The sequence below is a fragment of the Gigantopelta aegis genome, chromosome 8, assembly GCF_016097555.1.
Source record: "Gigantopelta aegis isolate Gae_Host chromosome 8, Gae_host_genome, whole genome shotgun sequence".
In the NCBI taxonomy this organism is placed as follows: domain Eukaryota; kingdom Metazoa; phylum Mollusca; class Gastropoda; order Neomphalida; family Peltospiridae; genus Gigantopelta; species Gigantopelta aegis.
In genome coordinates this window covers 40,026,726-40,054,527 of record NC_054706.1, presented here as the reverse complement: position 1 = coordinate 40,054,527, position 27,802 = coordinate 40,026,726, and the positions used below count along the sequence as shown (strand labels likewise).

At 39.0% G+C, this 27,802-nt stretch overlaps 1 protein-coding gene across 1 annotated transcript; it reads right to left on the bottom strand.

Annotated features, from left to right (window-relative positions):
• Positions 1-960: 960 nt before the first annotated feature.
• Positions 961-22,140, bottom strand: LOC121379659 (N-acetylneuraminate lyase B-like). Its single transcript, XM_041508308.1, has 11 exons — positions 21,704-22,140; positions 21,461-21,569; positions 15,338-15,402; positions 14,895-14,965; positions 10,726-10,813; positions 9,369-9,426; positions 7,939-8,014; positions 7,164-7,256; positions 2,830-2,975; positions 1,583-1,708; positions 961-1,035 (listed from the first exon to the last, which is right to left on the bottom strand). Exons 1-11 carry the CDS (start codon positions 22,138-22,140, stop codon positions 976-978), a joined length of 1,329 nt encoding a protein of 442 aa, XP_041364242.1. The 3' UTR covers positions 961-975.
• Between the last annotated feature and the right edge of the window lie 5,662 nt (positions 22,141-27,802).

Sequence of the window (27,802 nt, the reverse complement as noted above, 5' to 3'; positions counted from 1 at the left end):
TCAAACAAACAAAACAACACAAAACAAAAACAAAAACAAAAACAAACAAACAAATCATAAATAAAAAACAACCCATCCATCCCCAAAAAACTAAACAAAAACTACAAAAAAACAAACAAACACACAAAACAAAACAAAACAAAAAAGCACCAAAAAAAAACCCTCAACAAAACAACACACTGGTACTCCCTCCCCCTCATTATCGCCTTGGAAGCACCCCCCCCCCCCCCACCCGGAATTTTGTCGGCAAGAATTAAAACTGTTTTTTTTAAATGCCAATAAATATAAATATAAAATTAAATTACGCGTGTACTAGGTGTAATTGTGAGGATAAGAAGCATTTTCAGTAAACTGTTTTTAGAATCATACGATAGACATAATGTAGTAGAAACCACAAAACAACACACTGGTACTCCTCCCCTCCCCCCCCCCCCCCCCCCCCCCCCCCGGAATTTTGTCGGCAAGAATTAAAACTGTTTTTTTTAAACCACAAAGAATAACAGGTTAGATATAACCAGTAAGTTATAGTCACCGTCAGTGGGCGGGATTTAGCTCAGTCAGTTGAGTTTTCGCTTGAGGTGCTTGCATAGCAGGATCGAACCACCTCAGCGGATCCATTCAACTGATTGGGTTTTTCTCATTCCAACCAGTGTACCACAACTGGACAAAGGCTGTGGTATGTGTTTTCCTGTCATATATGCATATAAAAGGTCCTTGCTGCTTTAGAAAAAATGTAGCGGGTTTCTTCTGGTGACTACGTGTCAGAATTACCAGATATCTGACATCTAATAGCCGATGATTAATTAATCAATGTGCTCCAGTGGTGTCGTTAAAAAAAAAAACTTTTAATGACACCGGATAACACACACGACAACATTTCTATGAGTCTCGTCGTCAAACTGGTTCTGAAAACCTACAGCAACCCATCTACCTTGTAACTCACGTCTCTAGTGGTATGGCGTGCTGTAATGGGGTTCATAAAATTATAATCTTACCATATTTCGTACACAGCCTGACCACTGACCTGGCAAATTTCTGAAACATATATAACTCTTTGTAAGTATATCACATGACAACGTGTTGAACAAATGCAAGTTTGAACTTGGTCGAACAGGCTAGTGAAGTGTCCATATGCTATATAGATAACGAATTAACATTATTTTAGGTTATGCTTGTCCTTCTTGAATTAGTATCACAAAGTTATCCCAGAACATGAAATGGAAAGTATATTGGGGGGGGGGGGGGGGGGGGTGGTAACGTTTCACACAAGTTTAAAGGTCAGCCATTCTATTCTAATCCATGCAAATTAGGTTAGATGTTGCAAATTAATACTGGAGTATAAACATTAAAACATGCTGATTTAATGTGTGTTATATTCTCCATATTTTGACTTTTAGGCTATCCTAAAAACATCTCCCCTCAAACCAGGCAACTTCTGTGTTACTGGACGGGTTGGCTTTGACATATATGTTGTCATCATAGAGTAGCCAATCAAAATGTGTTTAAACTAAACTGATTGCCATCAGACACAGCCCTCTACGGATCATTGGGGAAAGCTATGTTCAGCTTATATAGTTGTCACCTGCTCCTTTCTGGCCGAGTCCATGTCCCCGGACAGGAATGCTTCACGAAGTCTGTGGAAGCACGGACCGACGTACGAATTCAACACCGGCACCTGGACACCCAAACACAGGGCTGGGAGTAGTTGCTACAAATAGAATGTTTGACAGACAGTACATGGTGAAACGACAGGACGTCACTGTATCCAGGCAATACCATACTGAGAAAGTGCACAGTGTTTTGATTATATCATTCTTAAAATCAGTTATCTCTAGTGTTTGGCATTCATACAACACTCCTCCTTATTGTAAGGTGTGACATTCAGTCTAAAAGCCGCAATGACAATGTAGTACATGGGGATGACACTTTTCTGGGCAAAAGAGGGCAGCATGAATTTGATATAAACGGTTATACTTTAAAATCACGAAATTAATGCAAACCAAATAGTAACGCAAAAAGTTAGTGCGACATATCGGCGCAATAATTACTTGACGCATTTTACGTTTAACCTTCTTCACCATCAAGAAAAGAGTATTTAGTGTTTTCAACTTAAGCACTTTATGTAGCATAAAGAAACAGAAACGTTTTATAAACTAATAAAGCAAATTTCAAACAATGAAACAAAATATCAAAACAATACAACACATCAGAAAAATCTTCAGTTTCAAGCACTATTTTTTTTTAGAAAAACTGCAATCATGCAAGGTGACGCCCTAAACACATCTGTGAGACACCAGCACCATGTAACGAGAGTCAATCGTTCTAAAAACCACCAACATGTGCAGGACACTCGCTTATTTAGCAACATCCGGTGTTTAATTCTTGCTCTTAAAAATATATTTCGTTTTCATTTTTAAATCATTGGGCTTAAATTTTCAAATATAATTTCTGAACAATCTCCCCATATATTTATTAAATTATATATAATTAGCGTTATTTTGGCGTTATTCGTGTTTGTTCACATTGGAAATATAATAAATACAAACACAATGAACAGTAATTACTTTTTTAAAATTCTAAATGTTAATTTTCTAATGTAAGACCAGGGCTTAAGATCAGGGCTTATTAAATACTATAGGTTACCATGACAGATAGTTTAGCCAAATTCTAAAAATTATGGCTGTTAAAAACATTGTTTTTGTTTTGTTTTTTAGCAAAACTGTGAGAGAGAGAGAGAGAGAGAGAGAGAGAGAGAGAGAGAGAGAGAGAGAGAGAGAGAGAGAGAGAGAGAGAGAGAGAGACAGAGAGACGTTGCATTATGTGTATGACCTCATCAGTTCCTATGAGGACTTGAAAGCGGCCGTCCATGCAGTTGGCCTGGTCGAAGACGTCGGGTAGTTCTTGAGACGAGCACTTGACGCCACGCAGACTCGGGATGCGGGACGAGGCCTGCTCCAAGAACTCGCGCACGTTCACTGAACACAAATAAACGAAAAGTTCGTTAACGTCTCATCAACACATATAGATATTTGGTGTCTGAGATGTGCTTATTTGCGCAGTTGGTCAAGAGAGACCCGCTGCTGACACACAGGAATAACCAGGAATTATCGTAACTGCGAAACGAATTGCTACTGAATAAAACTGATTGCCGTCTGTTGATGGGATATTGTTCTGGACGGAAGAGCTGGCGATTGTCAGAACTTGACAGCTTGCTCTCACTGTGCACGTTAAACACCCTCAACTGAACTGAACTGATTTGTCGATGCGATCATTTTGGTTTTTAATTTTATGTTTATTTGTGGCAAAGGTTACCGTTTTAAAATTTGCTGTAGGCAGATTCAAAATTTCCGTAAGCGGGCATTTTGCCTTAATTTTATACGTGTTTATTTATTGCAAATGTTACTGGCTTAAAATTTGCTGTAGGCAGATTCAAAACTGCCGCAAGCGGGAATTTTGCCTTAATTTTATAATTACTTTCCCATAGATATGATAGTACAGTAACATACCACAGTCTTTAAAAACTGGGACGGGAACTATCCAGACCCCACCGGGAGCAAAGCGATTCTAATGTAAATCGGTTGTAAAGTGGATACTGTTGTAGACTCGTACTCACGGTGTACTAGACTTACTTAAAGGCATACACTGGTTATGACGTTAATATTGTAGTAGGCTCTTACTTATAGTATTGTAGACTATTTCTTAAGTTGATTTTATAGTAGACTAACTTACAGTATATACTGGTTATGAAATTGATATTGTCTAGACCTTTACGTATAGCATACGCCAGTCACAGATAATGTTGTAGTGGACCCTTACTTACAGTGTATTCCGGTCATGAAGCTGATGTTGTAGTGGACCCTTACTTACAGTGTATTCCGGTCATGAAGCTGATGTTGTAGTCGACTCTTACTTACAGTGTACGTTCGTCATGAAGTTGATGTCGTAGTCGACTCTTACTTACAGTGTACATTCGTCATGAAGTTGATGTCGTAGTAGACTCTTACTTACAGTGTACTTTGGTCATGAAGTTGATGTTGTAGTTGACTCTTACTTACAGTGTACTTTGGTCATGAAGCTGATGTTGTAGTTGACTCTTACTTACAGTGTACTTTGGTCATGAAGTTGATGTCGTAGTTGACTCTTACTTACAGTGTACTTTGGTCATGAAGCTGATGTTGTAGTTGACTCTTACTTACAGTGTACTTTGGTCATGAAGCTGGTGTCGTAGTAGACTCTTACTTATAGTGTACTTTGGTCATGAAGCTGATGTCGTAGTTGACTCTTACTTACAGTGTACTTTGATCATGAAGCTGATGTCGTAGTAGACTCTTTCTTACAGTGTACTTTGGTCATGAAGTTAATGTCGTAGTAGACTCTTACTTACAGTGTACCTTGGTCATGAAGCTGATGTCGTAGTTGAATCTTACTTACAGTGTACTTTGATCATGAAGTTGATGTCGTAGTAGACTCTTACTTACAGTATCCTTTGGTCATGAAGTTGATGTCGTAGTAGACTCTTAATTACAGTGTACTTTGATTATGAAGTTGATGTCGTAGTAGACTCTTACTTACAGTGTCCTTTTGTCATGAAGTTGATGTCGTAGTAGACTCTTAATTACAGTGTACATTCGTCATGAAGTTGATGTCGTAGTAGACTCTTACTTACAGTGTACTTTGATCATGAAGTTAATGTCGTAGTAGACTCTTACTTACAGTGTCCTTTTGTCATGAAGTTGATGTCGTAGTAGACTCTTAATTACAGTGTACTTTGGTCATGAAGTTGATGTCGTAGTAGACTCTTACTTACAGTGTACTTTGGTCATGAAGTTGATGTCGTAGTAGACTCTTACTTACAGTGTACCTTGGTCATGAAGCTGATGTCGTAGTTGAATCTTACTTACAGTGTACTTTGATCATGAAGTTGATGTCGTAGTAGACTCTTACTTACAGTATCCTTTGGTCATGAAGTTGATGTCGTAGTAGACTCTTAATTACAGTGTACTTTGATTATGAAGTTGATGTCGTAGTAGACTCTTACTTACAGTGTCCTTTTGTCATGAAGTTGATGTCGTAGTAGACTCTTAATTACAGTGTACATTCGTCATGAAGTTGATGTCGTAGTAGACTCTTACTTACAGTGTACTTTGATCATGAAGTTAATGTCGTAGTAGACTCTTACTTACAGTGTCCTTTTGTCATGAAGTTGATGTCGTAGTAGACTCTTAATTACAGTGTACTTTGGTCATGAAGTTGATGTCGTAGTAGACTCTTACTTACAGTGTACTTTGGTCATGAAGTTGATGTCGTAGTAGACTCTTACTTACAGTGTACTTTGGTCATGAAGTTGATGTCGTAGTAGACTCTTAATTACAGTGTCCTTTGGTCATGAAGTTGATGTCGTAGTAGACTCTTGCTTACAGTGTACTTTGGTCATGAAGTTGATGTCATAGTAGATTCTTACTTACAGTGTACTTTCGTCATGAAGTTGATGCCGTAGTAGACTCTTACTTACAGTGTACTTTCGTCATGAAGTTGATGTCATAGTAGACTCTTACTTACAGTGTCCTTTTGTCATGAAGTTGATGTCGTAGTAGACTCTTAATTACAGTGTACTTTGGTCATGAAGTTGATGTCGTAGTAGACTCTTACTTACAGTGTACTTTGGTCATGAAGTTGATGTCGTAGTAGACTCTTACTTACAGTGTACTTTGGTCATGAAGTTGATGTCGTAGTAGACTCTTACTTACAGTGTACTTTGGTCATGAAGTTGATGTCGTAGTAGACTCTTACTTACAGTGTACTTTGGTCATGAAGTTGATGTCATAGTAGACTCTTACTTACAGTGTACTTTCGTCATGAAGTTGATGCCGTAGTAGACTCTTACTTACAGTGTACTTTCGTCATGAAGTTGATGTCATAGTAGACTCTTACTTACAGTGTACGTTCATCATGAAGTTGATGTTGTAGTAGACTCTTACTTACAGTGTACTTTCGTCATGAAGTTGATGTTGTAGTAGATCCTTACTTACAGTGTACGTTCGTCATGAAGTTGATGTTGTAGTAGACTCTTAATTACAGTGTACTTTGGTCATGAAGCTGATGTCATAGTAGACTCTTACTTACAGTGTATTTTGGTCATGAAGTTGATGTCGTAGTTGACTCTTACTTACAGTGTACTTTGGTCATGAAGCTGATGTCGTATGGCTCTTACTTACAGTGTAGTGAAGTACTAGACTCTTACTTACAGTGTACTTTGGTCATGAAGCTGATGTCGTAGTTGACTCTTACTTACAGTGTACCTTGGTCATGAAGTTGATGTCGTAGTAGACTCTTGCTTACAGTGTACTTTAGTCATGAAGTTGATGTCATAGTAGACTCTTGCTTACAGTGTATTTTAGTCATGAAGTTGGTCATAGAAGTTGACTTTGGTCATGAAGTTGATGTCGTAGTAGACTCTTGCTTACAGTGTACTTTGGTCATGAAGTTGATGTCATAGTAGACTCTTGCTTACAGTGTACTTTGGTCATGAAGTTGATGTCGTAGTAGACTCTTGCTTACAGTGTACTTTGGTCATGAAGTTGATGTCGTAGTAGACTCTTGCTTACAGTGTACTTGCTTACAGTGTACTTTGGTCATGAAGTTGATGTCGTAGTAGACTCTTGCTTACAGTGTACTTTGGTCATGAAGTTGATGTCGTAGTAGACTCTTGCTTACAGTGTATTTTGGTCATGAAGTTGATGTCATAGTAGACTCTTGCTTACAGTGTACTTTGGTCATGAAGTTGATGTCATAGTAGACTCTTGCTTACAGTGTACTTTGGTCATGAAGTTGATGTCATAGTAGACTCTTGCTTACAGTGGGGTGGGACGTAGTCCAGTGGGAAACCGCACACCTGATGCGCGGTCGGTCTAGGATCGATCCCCGTTGGTGGGCCCATTGGACTATTTCTCATTCCAGCCAGTGCACCACAACTGGTATATCAAAGGCCGTGGTATGTACTACCCTGTTTGTGGGCTGGTGCATATAAAAGAACCCCTGCTGCCCATGAAGTTTCCTCTTATAATATCTGTGTGGTCCTTAACCATATGTCTGACGCCATATAACCTTAAATAAAATGTGCTGAGTGCGTTGTTAAATAAAACATTTTTTTCTTTCTTACTTACAGTGTACGTTCGTCATGAAGTTGATGTCGTAGTAGTAGAACGGGAGATCTGGCGCCGATTCTGCCACATGTTCCATGTAACTAACCAACGCGCCTGAAGATTCAAACAATGGATGTAGAAACTACCTCAGTTCAAATTAATTCAACGATCAGTGGCTACTCGTACTGCCTACTAAAATATTAGTCATCTTGCATCTACCATTAGTTAGTAAATTAAAACATTAATTTATTACTTTGTTTTATTACTTTAATATATTAATTTTAATATAATAACAATTTCCGTATATTATGGCTAATTGAATTTTATATAATACATTGGGTATCGGTTGGAATTTCATCATCGAGCATCGGTTATAATCATAAGCACCTGTTATCGTGTTCACCCTACAAAAACTAAATTTTACTTTTAATAACTATTTAATATCTTTTTACCGTATAAAATTAGGTACACATGAAAACAAACCCAAACCCCAGCATAATTTATATCAATTCTATCATCTACACTGGAGGAACTATTACAGTTAATATTTTCCCCACTCAATCGATTATGGATTTTTATAATCGATAGCCACATAGCTCGCTCATTCGTACCCATTTTGTTCCGTCCCTGGACGATTCGTACACACTACCGTTTTATACCCTAGACGATTCGTGCTCAGTACATTTAGAACACGTTTTATGTTGAATTGCACCATGATAATGTTTGGTCTGCCTTAGTTAGTTGTTCGCTTGAGGGATTTAAATCAAATTAAATCAAATCAAAATGATGTTCTTACTGATGGTTGCTGGTTTAAAATAGGATGGCGAAAAACACGCAATCGCTGATACACCGGTGCTTTGAGCATGTCTCGCCTGAAACAAACAAATCTGGTGTCACAAACCACATGGTAGAAATACAAACAAACACATTTGGCGTCACAAACCACATGGTAGAAATACAAACAAACAAATCTGGTGTCACAAACCACATGGCACAAATACAAACAAACAAATCTGGCGTCACAAACCACATGGCACAAATACAAACAAACAAATCTGACATCATCAACCACATGGCACAAATACAAACAAACAAATTTGGCGTCACAAACCACATGGTAGAAATACAAACAAACAAATCTGGCGTCACAAACCACATGGCACAAATACAAACAAACAAATCTGGCGTCACAAACCACATGGTAGAAATACAAACAAACAAATCTGGTGTCACAAACCACATGGTAGAAATACAAACAAACAAATTTGGCGTCACAAACCACATGGCATAAATACAAACAATCAAATCTGGCGTCACAAACCACATGGTAGAAATACAAACAAACAAATCTGGTGTCACAAACCACATGGCACAAATACAAACAAACAAATCTGGCGTCACAAACCACATGACACAAATACAAACAAACAAATCTGACATCATAAACCACATGGCACAAATACAAACAAAAACATTTGGCGTCACAAACCACATGGCAGAAATACAAAATACAAAAAAAAAAATCTGGCGTCACAAACCGCATGACAGAAACACAAACAGACAGTCTAATAACAACCATGTTGCTAATCTGCGTATTCCATTGTATTATACACGGTCTGTTTACTTACTAATTCAGTAGGTATGCTGGAAATAATACATAACTCCATACAGTGGTACAGATTTGCATATTGAGAATTTTACAGAAATAGGCTCATATCTTTAAATACCCATCCCTTCCATTTAAATGTAATTTAAACATTTAGGCTCTTTTGGAAAAGTAAGGTAAAAGTTTAATTAACTGTAAAACATTTAATTGTTTTCAGAATGCATAGTAGTTTCTGTTCCTTTCACCTACCCAATCCCAAGTCAGAACTAAGCAATGTCTCATCCAAGTCCCACGTGGTGGACACTTTGATCAGGACAGAAACAACTTGAATTCGTTTTGTAATGAACAACTATAATAACATAGACTGACAGCTATAACTAGAGAGGGTGAGACAAGTAATACAACTAAAAAACAGAATTGGTTTATTAAAACAAATCATCACTTAAAAAGTGAAACTAAAAAACAGAATTGGTTTATTTACAAAAATCATCACTTAAAAAGTGAAACTATAAAACAGAATTGGTTTATTTACAAAAATCATCACTTAAAAAGTGAAACTATAAAACAGAATTGGTTTATTTACAAAATCATCACTTAAAAAACGTGAATTATAAACTTACTAGTTCCATGCTGGATCTGAGATTTTCTGTCCCAACTTGAACGATGACGTATTTCAACCTGGAAATACACAAACATGCTTTTATCTCTACCAATGACCATTATTTGTTTGAAATACACAAACATGCCTTTATCTCTACCATTGACCATTATCTGTTTGAAATACACAAACATGCCTTTATCTCTAACATTGACCATTATTTGTTTGAAATACACAAACATGCCTCTATATCTACCATTGACCATTATGTGTTTGAAATACACAAACATGCCTTTATCTCTAACATAGACCATTATTTGTTTGAAATACACAAACATGCCTTTATCTCTACCATTGACCATTATGTGTTTGAAATACACAAACATGCCTTTATTTCTACCATTGACCATTATGTGTTTGCAATATACAAACATGCCTCTATCTCTAACACTGACCATTATTTGTTTGAAATACACAAACATGCCTTTATCTCTACCATTGACCATTATTTGTTTGAAATAACAAACATGCCTCTATCTCTAACACTGACCATTATTTGTTTGCAATACACAAACATGCCTTTATCTCTAAGATTGACCATTACTTGTTTGAAATACACAAACATGCCTTTATCTCTAACATTGACCATTATTTGTTTGCAATACACAAACATGCCTTTATCTCTACCATTGACCATTATGTGTTTGAAACACACAAACATGCCTGGTGGTAGTGGTGATGATGATGATGATGGTGATGACCATTATTTGTTTGAAATACACAAACATGACTTTATCTCTAACATTGTCCATTATTTGTTTGAAATACACAAACATGCCTTTATCTCTAACATTGACCATTATTTGTTTGCAATACACAAACATGCCTTTATCTCTACCATTGACCATTATTTGTTTGAAATACACAAACATGCCTCTATCTCTAACACTGACCATTATTTGTTTGCAATACACAAACATGCCTCTATCTCTAACATTGACCATTATTTGTTTGCAATACACAAACATGCCTTTATCTCTACCATTGACCATTATGTGTTTGAAACACACAAACATGCCTGGTGGTAGTGGTGATGATGATGATGATGATGGTGATGGTGGTGATGATGATGGTGATGATGATGATGATGATGGCGGTGGTGATGGTGATGGTGCTGGTGATGATGATGATGATGATGATGAAGAGAATGATGAAGAGGATGAGGAGGAGGAGGATGATGATTAGGATGAAGACGAAGAAGAAAAAGCAGAAGAATGAGGAGGGCAGAAAACAGTGTGGTTGAATAATAGATAGTTTTGCAGACTTTTCCAAGTCGATCAGAGTTTATTGGTAATGATTGCTACTTTCTAGTTACATACTTATCTTTGGACGCCTTTACCCAGGCTTCTGTCATTTCTTTTCTTTCGTTCACTGTCAAACTCAAACCCTCGCCCATTGTGCCGTGAACTATTATTAAACATAATAAATAAATAAATAAATACATTTGCACGTACACACACATAAACAGAAAGAATACACACATACATACACATACAGTCAAAAAGAGATACACACACACACACACACACACACACACACACACAGTTAAAAGTTTGTTTTGTTTAACGACACCGCTAGAGCATATTGATTTATTAATTATCGGGTTATTGGTTGTCATTGCTACATTTTTCCATTAGTAGAAAGGTATCTCACACACCACGGTTTTTTATATACCTATCATTCAACCCACATTACTGACATTGTTTACAACTGTCGCAAATGAAAAGAATGATAATAGATGATGAAAAGAATACCCCCCCCCCCCCCCCCCCCCCCCCCCCGTGTCTTGTGATATCATAATTTATCAGCACTCGTTGATAAAAGTAAAAAAGCCTCGGCAAGCCTCGGATTTCACATTTTTATCAACTCGTTCTGATAAATTATGATATCACAAGACACTCGGGGAGTTTACTCTTTTTATATATATGTAAACTACTACATATTTGTTACTAAAAATACTTCATAGTAGAGAAAACTAGCAATGTTCATACAATAAGTAGTAGTTACCTCATCCTTTTACGCAGTGGCATAGTATTGTGTGGGTTGCTCCCACCCCCACCCCCACCCCCCCCCCCCGGAAAAAAACCCACAAAAAAAAAAAAAAAAAAAAAATATATATATATATATATATATATTTTAAAAAAATCAAAAAAAAATCCAGTGCAGTCGATGAGTGACGGGTGTAATGATCGAATGATCGATGAGGTAACTATATTGTAAACACCACTCCCACCCCCCATTATCACGCCTTCATGACGTCACCATGGTCGCAGAAAACTTTTATAATTTGATTTTAGCGGTCACGTGTCACTTGCTTCGATCATATGGGGAAACATGTCGGGAATACGGACTCATTCAGATGACATTATCAGATGACATTACCGGCACGGATCCAAGGAAAGACAGGGCCGTAGCTAGCGCGGGGGGGGGGGGGGGGGGGGGGGGGGCAAGGAAAGCATTATAGAAACTTAAAAAAAAATCTCTTCTTAACTGTTTAAGGAGTTTTAGACTATTAACTACTCAGATGCCCCCCCCCCCCCAAACAAAAACTCCTAGCTACGGCCATGATAGGGTGCTGAGATGCGCACCCCCTCCTCGTAATTCGAAGTGCCCCGAAAAATGCAGCGTTTAGCAGGTGAATCAGTGGCGTAGGAAGGTGCCAAAACGTGGGGGGCGCACGTGCACACACACACACACACATACATTTATATAAACCATCGCTGCTGGTATTGGATCTAAAAAATTGGGGGGCACATCCCCCTTAACATATCAACATCACCCCCACCCAAAAACCCCATCCCCCGCTTCCTAAGCCAGTGTGAATATTATTGGGTTTTAGCGGAGTACATGTAATATCTTGCTCAGCTTGATATTTACCTTATAAATAATACATAATACAGGATGTTACATTGAAGTGTACCCATACGGCAGGAAGGGGGGTGGGAGTGGTGTGGGACACCCACTCTGTCTTTGAGTCGTGTTATGGAGCGACAGCGTACATGACACTGTACTTTTTGTGGTGACGTACAGCAAAGTGTATTCCGCTGTTACACGAAGAAACATGACACTGTACTTTCTTGTGGTGACGTACAGCAAAGTGTATTCCGCTGTTACACGAAGAAACATGACACTGTACTTTCTTGTGGTGACGTACAGCAAAGTGTATTCCGGTGTGACACGAAGAAACATGACACTGTACTTTCTTGTGGTGACGTACAGCAAAGTGTATTCCGCTGTTACACGAAGAAACATGACACTGTACTTTCTTGTGGTGACGTACAGCAAAGTGTATTCCGGTGTGACACGAAGAAACATGACACTGTACTTTCTTGTGGTGACGTACAGCAAAGTGTATTCCGCTGTTACACGAAGAAACATGACACTGTACTTTCTTGTGGTGACGTACAGCAAAGTGTATTCCGGTGTGACACGAAGAAACATGACACTGTACTTTCTTGTGGTGACGTACAGCAAAGTGTATTCCGGTGTGACACGAAGAAACATGACACTGTACTTTCTTGTGGTGACGTACAGCAAAGTGTATTCCGGTGTGACACGAAGAAACATGACACTGTACTTTCTTGTGGTGACGTACAGCAAAGTGTATTCCGGTGTGACACGAAGAAACATGACACTGTACTTTCTTGTGGTGACGTACAGCAAAGTGTATTCCGCTGTTACACGAAGAAACATGACACTGTACTTTCTTGTGGTGACGTACAGCAAAGTGTATTCCGCTGTGACACGAAGAAACATGACACTGTACTTTCTTGTGGTGGCGTGCAGCAAAGTGTATTCCGCTGTGACACGAAGAAACATGACACTGTACTTTCTTGTGGTGACGTACAGCAAAGTGTATTCCGGTGTGACACGAAGAAACATGACACTGTACTTTCTTGTGGTGACGTACAGCAAAGTGTATTCCGCTGTTACACGAAGAAACATGACACTGTACTTTCTTGTGGTGACGTACAGCAAAGTGTATTCCGGTGTGACACGAAGAAACATGACACTGTACTTTCTTGTGGTGACGTACAGCAAAGTGTATTCCGCTGTTACACGAAGAAACATGACACTGTACTTTCTTGTGGTGACGTACAGCAAAGTGTATTCCGGTGTGACACGAAGAAACATGACACTGTACTTTCTTGTGGTGACGTACAGCAAAGTGTATTCCGCTGTTACACGAAGAAACATGACACTGTACTTTCTTGTGGTGACGTACAGCAAAGTGTATTCCGGTGTGACACGAAGAAACATGACACTGTACTTTCTTGTGGTGACGTACAGCAAAGTGTATTCCGCTGTTACACGAAGAAACATGACACTGTACTTTCTTGTGGTGACGTACAGCAAAGTGTATTCCGCTGTTACACGAAGAAACATGACACTGTACTTTCTTGTGGTGACGTACAGCAAAGTGTATTCCGCTGTTACACGAAGAAACATGACACTGTATTTTCTTGTGGTGACGTACAGCAAAGTGTATTCCGCTGTGACACGAAGAAACATGACACTGTACTTTCTTGTGGTGACGTACAGCAAAGTGTATTCCGGTGTGACACGAAGAAACATGACACTGTACTTTCTTGTGGTGACGTACAGCAAAGTGTATTCCGCTGTTACACGAAGAAACATGACACTGTACTTTCTTGTGGTGACGTACAGCAAAGTGTATTCCGCTGTTACACGAAGAAACATGACACTGTACTTTCTTGTGGTGACGTACAGCAAAGTGTATTCCGCTGTTACACGAAGAAACATGACACTGTATTTTCTTGTGGTGACGTACAGCAAAGTGTATTCCGCTGTTACACGAAGAAACATGACACTGTACTTTCTTGTGGTGACGTACAGCAAAGTGTATTCCGGTGTGACACGAAGAAACATGACACTGTACTTTCTTGTGGTGACGTACAGCAAAGTGTATTCCGCTGTTACACGAAGAAACATGACACTGTACTTTCTTGTGGTGACGTACAGCAAAGTGTATTCCGGTGTGACACGTTGGTACTGGTTAACAACAGATAAGTTTAATGTAATGACTGGACTTGAGAACAATCAAACAAAAGCTCAGTGGCATCAGATTTAGGAAAAAAATTGTATTTTAGACGCACTAGCTTGCGACCATTTGGTTGTCGACGATTGTCAAATCATTACATAGAGTTTTCTCTAGCCTTCACCTACATATCAATATCAATAAGGGGAGGGATGGAGGTGACTCTGGCTAAACGCGGTGTAATAAAAGTCAGTCACCGCAAAAACGTATTCGTGCATGGTTATTTGTTCAGTTTCGATGTTTCGATTGACAGCAGATAGTCTCGTGCTGTCGCACACGGTACTGTCAGCTGTCAATCATAACATCAAAATATCAAAACGTCGAATCTGTGCAAATAACCATGCATACCACGAGTACCATCATAAAGTAACCATCTCACGCAACTACTGTTTTACAAACACTTCAATGATAATTTTAAAATATACGTACTGAAGACACCATCGATCCTGCTGTTGACAAGATGATCGACGTATTTGTCAAGAACTGACACGTCATGGTCGCTGCAAATAGTTAACCAGCAACATGAATACAAGAACCAGTTCGTGCAAGTTAAAGCACCGGTTATTGGGTGCCAGACGCCGATAAATTATGTAAATAAATGCAAAAACTATATACTTGACTATATATCTGACTATGGTGGTTCCTCTGAGTTTCTTTTCGTTTTGCTACAAATGTAAAACAAATATGATGCTACAAAGCCACCTTGAACTACAGCTAACTGCACAACGACAAATCAGTTCTCATTCCAACAAAATACATTGCAAAGAAGGGACACTATTTTCAGTGAAACTATACTCGCCCGCCTACAAGCAGCCAATAGTGGAGTAATCCTTAGATGGCAGTAGGATTTAAAATAAAGAACACAAGCTTACCCATTCGGTTGGAACGGTGTCATCGGAGCGCTGATAATACCCTTCACTACAAAATCCTGCAATTTCTGAAAAAATTAATATTCAAACAACAGAATAAAAGTCTACAGTTCAAAAAGATAATATACCATCACAGGGGTTCTTGACCCCTCCCTGCTTCCGGAGTGCCCTTCTTAATCACTTTTAATTTAAACAATTAATTATCCACAACATGCAACACAAAATTGTCCTGAAAACGCATTTCTGAGCATGTTTTCCCCACGATTTCCCGGGAAGCATGTCTCGAAGCACCTTACAGATCTTGCTTTCTTTGCGATATCGGCAAACACAAACTTGTCCTTTTTAGAATTTTGTTACCCCTCCCCCTTTACAAAATTCTAGATCCGCCCATGAACTGCGCGCACAGACACACATACAGCTTGGAATGAATGAATGAATGAATGTTTAACGACACCCCAACAAGAAAAATACATCGGCTATTGGGTGTTAAACTATGGTAAATGCATAACTTAAGTGATGAACAACATCAGTATAAAAATGCATGAGGTAAATTAAAACTGTAGCTAGGGATTCCCCCCCCCCCCCCCCCCCCAGTCATTTCACTCCGGTCTCCCCCCCCCCCGTCATTTCCCCCTATGTCATCTCCCGGTCACCCCCCCCCCCCCCCCCCAGTCATTAGTGGTATAAATAAATAACACTATTATTTTATAATATTTTATGTGAAACATTGAAAACAACTTCCCCATCTAAAACTTGTATTTTAGCATTACACTGACCACTGTTTAGTTTTCCTTTTTTTCGCAACTCACATTCATAAGAAATAACACCGCCTATAAGATATTTCTGTTTTACATAAATATAACCCTCATGAATTATTTTAGCTTGACCCATGGTGGAGTTAACACTCTCCATGGTGTGTGTATCTAGAACACAATATTTCTGTATGTATGCCCACAAATGACTGACAGGTCAGATGTCGGGAATTAACGTGCTTATATCAATTTAATGTTCAAGCACGCTCGTTGCGAGCACGATTTCTGACTAGTGCCAGAAACTGTGCTCACAACGAGAGGGGTGGGGAGAGTGTTAGTAAAAAAAAAAAACCTTTAAAACGTTTATACAAATGATTAAATATTTTTTTTTACTAATTAATGGTTAAATAAACTTCAATTACAAGGAAGTTAAAAAGTGTTTATACAAATGATTAGATCAAAAATACTAATTAATGGTTAAATAAACTTTATTTATAAGGAAGTTAAAAAGTGTTTATACAAAGGGTTAAAAAGGGTTTCTACAAATGATTATGTAAAAAGTAGAATATTGACAATAAAATATGTCTGGTTAATCTGGTATTTATGTCGGAGGAGAGTCGACAGGAAGGTCCACCCCATTTTTAATTCATTTCCCTAGGCCGTCCCATCCACCACCTTCACCATAATGGAAATGTTAAGAATTGAAAAGTGGAGATTGATGAATGATATCATCCATATTTCTAATGTCAGTATCCAGGTTATTGTACAGCTTCAGACTTCACACTAATTGCTTAGGTTGATATAACCATTTAGTATCCTTGATTGTTTCTTTACTGTAGTCCTTACTTGCTAATCAAATTAAGAGGATTAACAATTAACAAATTGCAACTTCAAACATTGCTCTTTAGTAGACAATAGCAAAAGTGCTAATCTTACCTGGAAATTGAATTAAGAGGATTAGAAAGCAAATTTTCTACTTCAAAGGTTCTCTATTACTGTATAAAATCAATTTCAGTTAAATTCTTTATTAACGTTTAGCTATACAGCTCATCTCTATAAACAAGGTTACAGTTATAATACATTTACAGGAGAAACAAAACACAAGCAAACAATACATAAACATTTTAAAATGTCATATATCAAAACCGGGGGGGGGGGGGGGATTTACTGAGGGGTATACCGGGGGGAATTGTCCTGGGGGGAAATAGTCGGGAGAAATATCGGGGGGGATATCCGGGGGGGGGGGATGTCCTAGAATCGGGCTATTTACCGTTCTAACCAGTGTGCCATCCTGTCTGTGGGATGGTGTACTGTATATAAACGATCCATTGCTGCTAATGGAAAAATGTAGCGTCAAAATTACCGTCTGACACCCAATAGTCGATGTATTTTTCGTGCTGAGGTGTCGTTAAACATCTATTCTATTCTATTATATTCAAAAGTACAAAATGTTTGACATCCAATAGCCGATGATTGTGCTCTAATGATGTCGTTAAACAAAATAAACTTTAACTTTGTTATACAAATTCGTTGTTAATAATTATTGCTTACAACCCCAGAACTCCCTAGACCTCTCGCGCCCCTGGGGCGCTCGATTCGAGTGCCTTCGGCACCCATGATATAAATTTACTTCCACCTATTATCTCAAACTGTAAATAAACTGCACGAACTTGTCTTTGCACCCGCACCATGTTTTTGTTTTTGTTTTTTTTATTACTGATGCATTCCATCCTAGCTAACTAAGGTAAGTCATCTAGGGTTCCAGAAGCAAAGACATGCAGGAAAACCGATACCCAACTATCCAGATAGCCTGAAGACAAACCAAGTAAGCCTTCTAAAATCCTATATTTAGGGGGCGGGAATCAAAATTCTTCAAACTAAGTACCTAGATCGGTGCATATATGTATACAATTGTTACTTGCCACCGTTAGTTTCGTTTTATTGCATTGGTAATAAAGTTAAGTATGCCAAGCACTAGGCTTTTAAACCAATACCTACACTATAAGGGTTTAACCCTTCAAATTAGATAGCTAGGCTAGTTTAACTCCCCCTCCGTCATTGTATTCAATGCTATACAAGGACGGAGGGGGATGGGTGGTCATGAATGACCGTTGAACTCACTAGAATAGGGACTTAAGACAATAGGTACAACCGTAACACAAAACTAGGATTCACACACAGACTACACGCTCACTGCATCAGTACACAGGGTGCATTGACAAATGATAACAATGCACCCGCCCCCATTTAATGGTCCAGCACGTACTCTAATAAGGAACCGGCCAAAAGAAATACCGTTCCGAGTGCACAATTGCAATGCACCCGGGGGAAGCTGAACAAAAGAATATCGGCCTCCCCCACCCAAACCCCCAATACTTGCTGCTGGTAATAACTTGGTACTTGGTGATGCCTCGACCAGAAGCGGTCAGGCCCTTTATAAGGGCCCTATGGGAACATAGGGAGACACCACAGCATCGTAAAGGTATAAAATTAATGAGCTACTCTCGATTCACTAATATCAAAACCTATATTAGCTCGGCCATATACCTTTCGACCGACCGTTCAGAATTGCGCCAAATTCCCTCAATCAAAATTGCGCAACCTTTTCTCTTTGGCATTTAACTGCTCCATTCAAATTCCATAGCACCACCACCACCACCACCCGCCTGCTACCGATTTGATCGGGCTGCTGGTGCTCCCTTGCACCTGCCAGTGCAGGCGGTCCCTCCTCTCCCCTCCCCTCACCTTTCCTGTCATGGACGGAGGAGCCGGCCAAGGCCGGCTCTTGTGCTCACGACAGGCGTGCGCTACAACAGCTTGTTCTGAATGTGCACGTAAAACCCTATGACATGACATGACACATTATCTCAACGCACCGCCCGCAAATATGGCTGGCTACGGGCCTGCTGTGTAACTATTAGTTAAGACAACCGAGAATAACAATTGTAAGGTGGCATATGTTTTTATACTAATTTTAGCATCCTTAGCATTAACTCATAATGTCGAGTCAGTTTGTCGGTACCCTTTCAAGACCAACGGATTATAAACTATATTCTTACCGTTAACCGAGTCGCCATGATGGGAAATGGACGCGACAGGTGATCAAAGGTTTCAACTTATCTTTTTTTTTACATACAGGTCAGGTCATCTATGGGGCGCTAACAGTGACATATTATGTTTTCTTTTTTCTTATGAATTTAGAATGTCTGATTTAGAAATCATATAATTCATATAAAGAACATGCACGTGAGTGATTTAGAATATACCTCGTTATATGAAAACAAATTGTGTTTCAGTTTTGGAGATTTTTTTTTTTTTTCGTTTTTTCGTTAAACATCTATTCTATTCTATTATATTCAAAATTACAAAATGTTTGACATCCAGTAGCCGATGACTGTGCTCTAATGATGTCGTTAAACAAAATAAACTTTAACTTTATTATACAAATTTGTTGTTAATAATTATTGTTTACAACCTTATCTTCAGAAACCTATTGCCTTGAAATACACATATTTTGAGTAAATATAGATTATCTTCCCATAATCTCTTTATAGAAACGGGCAGATACCACAATATTGATAGGAATAATAGAATTTGTCGTCTGTGCAATATGAATGTAGTAGAAGACGAATATCACTTTGTTCTAGTGTGTCCTTTCTTCAGTAACATAAGAGATAAATATATTAAACCGTTTTATTACAATAAACCATCAACATTAAAATTAACGCAAATACTGTCCAGCGACAGTTCAAAACAGCTAATTAAACTGTGTAAGTATTTGAAAACTGATACCACGCATAGAACAGACAACATTGATACATAACATATGTTATTATATTGTATATTATTGCTATGCATGCATTACCCATTTACTATAGAATTTTATCGATTGTAACCCGATGCTACATACCATTCCCCGCAGTGGATAGAATAGAAAACAAAGCTATGATCAATACCAAAATTTAAAGACTGATGGGGTCTCTTTTTTACCACGCGCGCGTATAGTGATTCAATTGTTATTTTTCTAGATTCCTGTTTTTACAAACTATGAATCCTTGTCTGTTAATGATAACATTATACCATGGGCGTCAATCCGGCTTTAAAAGTGGGGGGACGTGTTTGTGTGTGTGTGTGTGTGTGTGTGTGTGCTAAACGAAAACGTTGGGGGGGACATTTATATAGATTGTCCCCTGGTGTTGAAAAGTGAGAGGGACGCGTCCCCCCCCCCCCTGTCCCCCACAGATCGACGCCCATACATTATACTCATCATACAGCCCCTCACAGGCGTACGGGCTCCAATTTTTCTGGGGGTGGGGGTGGGGGGGGGGGGAGCAGGCTGAGTTTTGCCCGAATTTAGAGGATTTCTTTTTAATGCCCGAATTATCAACATTGCACCATCGACGAATAAAGATGGGAATTTTTTTCTAATTAAACTGATCACTAGACGTTCCAAATATGTTTTTCAACAAAATACTTGAACATAAGCGTCAAATTAAATTTCACGACTGATGATTTCTACCTTGGACATGCATGATCGGATCAGACATAAAGTATATAGCCTATTGGCGTATTTGAAAATTATCATAAAATATTGTACAAGATGTACCCATTATGTAAGCATACGCACGTTCCATATATTTACGTTTCTTCTACCCATACACATATGCAATATGCTCAGTTAAGTACATTATTCATCAATGTTAACGGTTTTACAATTTTAATGTACTTAAAGTTTACTGCTGCTCTTGAAGTCTTATCAAAAAATTTACGCGCTACGACCTCAAATTACCTGAAACAAAATATTAAAAACCCATCACAAAAATGCACCTCTGCGCATCTACATTTAAAAATGTTCCGGGGAAGTATGCCCAAGAACTCCCTAGACCTGTCGCGCCCCAGGGGCGCTCGATTCGAGTGCCTTCGGCACCCATGATATAAATTTACTTCCACCTATTATCTCAACGCACCGCCCGCAAATATGGCTGGCTACGGGCCTGCTGTGTAACTATTAGTGAAGACAACCGAGATGTGGATGTGGAACTGTATTTACGTGCCCATATCCAACTAAGGTTCAGGCACGCCTACCCCGGATTTAACCTCTGACTTCGCCAGTGACCAATTCCGGGGCAGGAGGGGAGGGGTAAGTTTGAGGTGGGCGGAATTTGGAAAAAATTTAGTAAAGTCGAGAACAATCATGTCCGGTTAAAATTGAGGCCAAACAAAAAATTAGACTGCTCATCCAAAGTTGAAGGTGATTGGAGCAATTTAGACGGACTGCCAAAAATAAAGGGTGCCAGACTGTTTACAAAAAAATAAACAAAATTTTTGAAGTGACGGCCGAAAATATTTAAAGTCTGACTAAGTCCATACTCACAGAGGCAAAGGAGGTTGGTGGTGAGGATGTCGTCACGGAGAGCCGATGAAGTTCGTAACGTCGAATTGCGGCATGGATTGCCGGTATGGAGAGGTTGCTAACTGCTTGGCTATTGGACGGTAGTCTTTCCCGGAAATTATGACACGATGGAGGGTCGGGTTGTCCATTTCGTGGATTAGCAGGCCTTGGTGGTAAAATCCCTTCCGGCGGATGGTGAGGCAGAGTCCATGTCCATCCCGCAACGTGACCTTGTGAACAGCGTAGTCTCCTTCAGTCGGGCTTGCTGGCAACGGTTGGAAGGCCTCGTGCTTTGGTTGCGTGATGAGCTGACGAACATCCTTGAGGTTGACCTTGACTATCTGGGCATATCGCTGATGTAACTTGCCGGCCAGGAGTGACCACTGCTCAGACAGTTCCATGTCCTGTTTCGGCGGTTGAGACGGAGGGCCTGGCTTGGCTGGTTGGTCGCTTGGAGAAGCGGTTGCCTTCCGTTTGGTAACGACCACAGGTCGGGCCTGTGACTCGACGGCGGCACTCTTCCTACGTGGGGGTGTCTTCGCTGGAGTCGCGGGATCCGAAGTCTTCGCAGGTGGTGGTTGGCGCGTACACCGGGAAGCCCGCGATCCGATGTTCGAGTAACTTCCCGTATGAAAACATGGTGAGGCAGAGTCCATGCCCATCCCGCAACGTGACCTTGTGAACAGCGTAGTCTCCTTCAGTCGGGCTTGCTGGCAACGGTTGCAAGGCCTCGTGCTTTGGTTGCGTGATGACCACTGCTCAGACAGTTCCCAAGGGGGCTTTGTGTTGTTTTTTGGGTGGGGTGGTTTGGTGGGGTTGGGGTTTTTTTTTTTGGGGGGGGGGGTCTTCTTCTTCTTTTGGGGGGGGGGGGGGGGGGGGTCCATGCCACTTACCAAGTGATTAGATTTTTTTTTTTAAAGTGGTAATGAATTATTCCTTGGGATATGTTATTTTACGCAATTATTCTGAGGTAAAGCCTCATAGACTGGATGATAAGCAGGTGCTGGGGTCATGTTCTTGTGGTGGGGAGGGGATTAACAGGTCCCTTCAATATTCGAGGTGAGATAAGCCTGTGGGTTGGGGATTTTTTCATATTCAGCCGCATGTACAGGAACTTATGTAGAAGAGAGACGATTGTAGCGAGCGAAGATTATGGGGGTGGGGGGGGGGGGTAGGGTCGAATCGTGCTTCTCTTGAAAATATATTGGAAAAAAGAAGAGAAACTCTGCTTGACCAGGGAGTGGTTTTCACCCCCAAAACCCACTCTTGAACACGCGCCTACATATCTGTTATATACATGTGTGTGTGTGTGTGTGTGTGTGTGTGTGTGTATATATATATATATATATATATATATATATATATATATATATATATATATATATATATATATATTGTATCAAGACTATTGTAAAACACATTGGTCACGATGATTTGAGAAACAGAAATATTAAAAAACAAAAAATGTTGGCCACTAAGGTGGTCAATATGTCCAATACGAACCACACTTTTTACGACTTTTGTGACATTTAGCTTGTTACCAACTTTGTTCAGGTTTGTGACTGTTTTAAGCTATTACTCCTGGCATATTCACCTTTGACTGAGGCCTACAATTATTTTCAAAAGTAACCCACAAAAAGTATTAAACTAAAGCATGAATTAGACGTAAATATTGTTAACTACGTCACCTGTTTCAGTGAGTCAAACGTTTAGTGGTATAGTTCATAGCCAGAACTTTAACAAACAAAAAACTTTTCAGTGTTTTATCAAAGCATGCATGTTGTTCAACAAAACATGTACGTATAATAAATTATGAAAATTATTTTAAATATTTTAAGGCAACTTACATCGAGAACCAGTGTTAACAGAACAGAACAGATCTTTATTTCGCTCAAGGTCACCAATCGGTAGCATCAGAAGATTGTATACATATAACAAATAAATATATATACACATACGTCAAGATTGCAAGAGTCATATGTCTATAGTATATATATATATATGTATATGAACCAGAGATTGGGTAATCGTAATCTGTAATCATAATCGATTGTAATCGATTACAATTTTTTAATGTAATCGCAATCGTAATCGATTACAATGTTTGAGAATGTCATGTAATCGCAATCGTAATCGATTACAATGTTTGAGAATGCCATGTAATCGCAATCGTAATCGATTACATTGTTAATGTAATCGTAATCAGCAATTATTTTCATGATTACTCATAAATCATTTACTAAACTTAGATATTTTTAGCATCAACTCTAGTAACAGTGCCTATAGTTAGAAGCAGTACGGGTCAATCAGTAGAACTGATCTCCCATAGTAGAACTATCATTTTCCTTGAGAAACAGGGGATCATAATGACTGGATTATCAAGTGAATGTAACCTAAGGGATGAAGACACACATTCACATTATGGCATGTATCTTGTTTACGTTTACTATAAAAGCACTTGAATGAATACAGTGTTCTAGCTAGCAATATATAGACGGTCGCTGTGCCCTACCCTATCTATAATAAAACACTTGTGTTCCTGTCAATGCATATACAGCATTGTCACGGGTCTGAATTCAACTATGAAACGCTTGACAATGCCTCGTTTTGTCACGGGTGTGAAAGTCCACCAACGATACGGTGACAAAATTTATTTTCCTTTTTTAGTGGCTACAACTGCAGACGGGCACCTAGCCAGTCGTATCAAGCTTGATTCCATGGGCAGTCTTCGTCACACTGCCACAGATACAACCACAAATAACTAATTAAGCAAACACCCAGTTGAAAGTAGTCCATCAAGATAAACCTTTGTTTTCCCTTAAACTAGCTTAAAATATAAACACCGAAAAGACGATTTTAATAGATGTTCTACGAAACGCGGCGCTTCTAATAATACCAAAATAAACACACCCAGACCATGATACTTGTAATTTTTACCAATACAATTGGATCCTTATAAAATGGCACAAAGCAAACTACCAACACTGTTTACTTTATGTATGTATGTATGTATGTATGTATGTATGTATGTATGTATGTATGTAAGTATGTATGTATTGATGTATGAATATCTATATATTGTATGCATGTCGAGGTTGACTATTACATACATAGATATTAACGCACTGGCGCAGGGGATAATTAAATCCTTTCTGGCCTCACAAATTGTCCCATGCTGTTGCTGGGACTCGAACCTGTGGCACCGATTCGCCTGCAAATTGCAAGGCTAACCACGATACGCTCTGAGCTATCGAAGCTTCCATAAAAGGAAGTTCTTTAACTCAACCATATGCATGGGGCCTACAATCTACGCGGTCGACCCCGCTTACGTGCATGGAACAGTGGGCAGACCTGGCACTGGCTAGTATGTATTGATGTATGAATATCTATATATTGTATGTATGTCGAGGTTGACTATTACATACATGTATGTATGTATGTATGTATGTATGTATGTATGTAAGTATGTAATATGTATGTATGTATGTAAGTATGTACGTATGTATGTATGTATTGATGTATGAATATCTATATATTGTATGTATGTCGAGGTTGACTATTACATACATAGATATTAACGCACTGGCGCAGGGGATAATTAAATCCTTTCTGGCCTCAAAAATTGTCCTATGCCGTTGCTGGGATTCGAACCTGTGGCACCGATTCGCCCGCAAATTGCAAGACTAACCACGATACGCTCTGAGCTATCGAAGCTTCCATAAAAAGGAACCTCTTTAACTCAACCATATGCATGGGGCCTACAATCTACGCGGTCGATCCCGCTTACGTGCATGAAACAGTGGGCAGACCTGGCACTGGCTAGTATGTATTGATGTATGAATATCTATATATTGTATGTATGTCGAGGTTGACTATTACATACATGTATGTATGTATGTATGTATGTAAGTATGTATGTATGTAAGTATGTATGTATGTAATATGTATGCATGTATGTAATATGTATGTATGTCTGTAAGTATGTATGTATGTATCTATGTATTGATGTATGAATATCTATATATTGTATGTATGTCGAGGTTGACTATTACATACATAGATATTAACGCACTGGCGCAGGGGATAATTAAATCCTTTCTGGCCTCAAAGATTGTCCTATGCCGTTGCTGGGATTCGAACCTGTGGCACCGATTCGCCCGCAAATTGCAAGACTAACCACGATACGCTCTGAGCTATCGAAGCTTCCATAAAAAGGAAGCTCTTTAACTCAACCATATGCATGGTGCCTACAATCTACGCGGTCGATCCCGCTTACGTGCATGAAATAGTGGGCAGACCTGGCACTGGCTAGTATGTATTGATGTATGAATATCTATATATTGTATGTATGTCGAGGTTGACTATTACATACATAGATATTAACGCACTGGCGCAGGGGATAATTAAATCCTTTCTGGCCTCAAAAATTGTCCCATGCCGTTGCTGGGATTCGAACCTGTGGCACCGATTCGCCTGCAAATTGCAACGCTAACCACGATACGCTCTGAGCTATCGAAGCTTCCATAAAAGGAAGTTCTTTAACTCAACCATGTGCATGGGACCTACAATCTACGCGGTCGACCCCGCTTACGTGCATGGAACAGTGGGCAGACCTGGAACTGGCTAGTATGTATTGATGTATGAATATCTATATATTGTATGTATGTCGAAGTTGACTATTACATACATGTATGTATGTATGTATGTATGTAAGTATGTATGTATGTAAGTATGTATGTATGTAATATGTATGCATGTATGTAATATGTATGCATGTATGTATTGATGTATGAATATCTATATATTGTATGTATGTCGAAGTTGACTATTACATACATAGATATTAACGCACTGGCGCAGGGGATAATTAAATCCTTTCTGGCCTCACAAATTGTCCCATGCCGTTGCTGGGACTCGAACCTGTGGCACCGATTCGCCCGCAAATTGCAAGACTAACCACGATACGCTCTGAGCTATCGAAGCTTCCATAAAAAGGAAGCTCTTTTAACTCAACCATATGCATGGGGCCTACAATCTACGCGGTCGATCCCGCTTACGTGCATGAAACAGTGGGCAGACCTGGCACTGGCTAGTATGTATTGATGTATGAATATCTATATATTGTATGTATGTCGAAGTTGACTATTACATACATAGATATTAACGCACTGGCGCAGGGGATAATTAAATCCTTTCTGGCCTCACAAATTGTCCCATGCCGTTGCTGGGACTCGAACCTGTGGCACCGATTCGCCCGCAAATTGCAAGACTAACCACGATACGCTCTGAGCTATCGAAGCTTCCATAAAAAGGAAGCTCTTTTAACTCAACCATATGCATGGGGCCTACAATCTACGCGGTCGATCCCGCTTACGTGCATGAAACAGTGGGCAGATCTGGCACTGGCTAGTATGTATTGATGTATGAATATCTATATATTGTATGTATGTCGAAGTTGACTATTACATACATAGATATTAACGCACTGGCGCAGGGGATAATTAAATCCTTTCTGGCCTCACAAATTGTCCCATGCATGTATGTATGTAAGTATGTATGTATGTATGTATGTAAGTATGTATGTAATATGTATGTATGTATGTATGTAATATGTATGTTATACGTATGTATGTATGTATGTAAGTATTGATGTATGTAATAAGATCTGTAATAAGATGTGTAATAAGATATATTTTACGCATTGATACAGTAATTATACCTAGGGTTATGGGTACCTTTTCGTCTATAATCCAAATTTAAAAATAATAAATCTGGTTTGGGAAACTGATTCCCTCCCTGCAGCATACATACGTTCAAATTTTTGAAATCATTTAATAAATAATCCAAAATTATCCATTATGTCTTTCAGTTAATGAAATCAGTATGGCTGTAAAATAAAGTGAATAATTTCATGTTGATAATATCATTTCACTATTCGTGCATATTTGTGGAAATGTAATCATGATTGTAATCATTATTACTAGACAATGTATTCGCAATCGTATCCGATTACTTTCAATTTTCTTGTAATCGTAATCGTAATCGTAATCGTGACATTATTAAGCAATCGTAATCGTGATTGATAACTTTTGTCAAGTAATCGCCCCATCTCTGGTATGAACATAAATAAATACAAATTAAAAAAAAATCAATAGACATGTTATTTGGGTGAACAAGAAAAATAAAACAAAAAGAAACAGAAACTAAAGGTAGTGCCCCCCTCTAACTTCTTCCTTAAATCTGCTCTGAAAACTACTTCCCCTTCAGATGCCAAGCAGGGAAAGGGAGGGAAATGCAAACGCAAATCTGCCAGGGATCTAAATT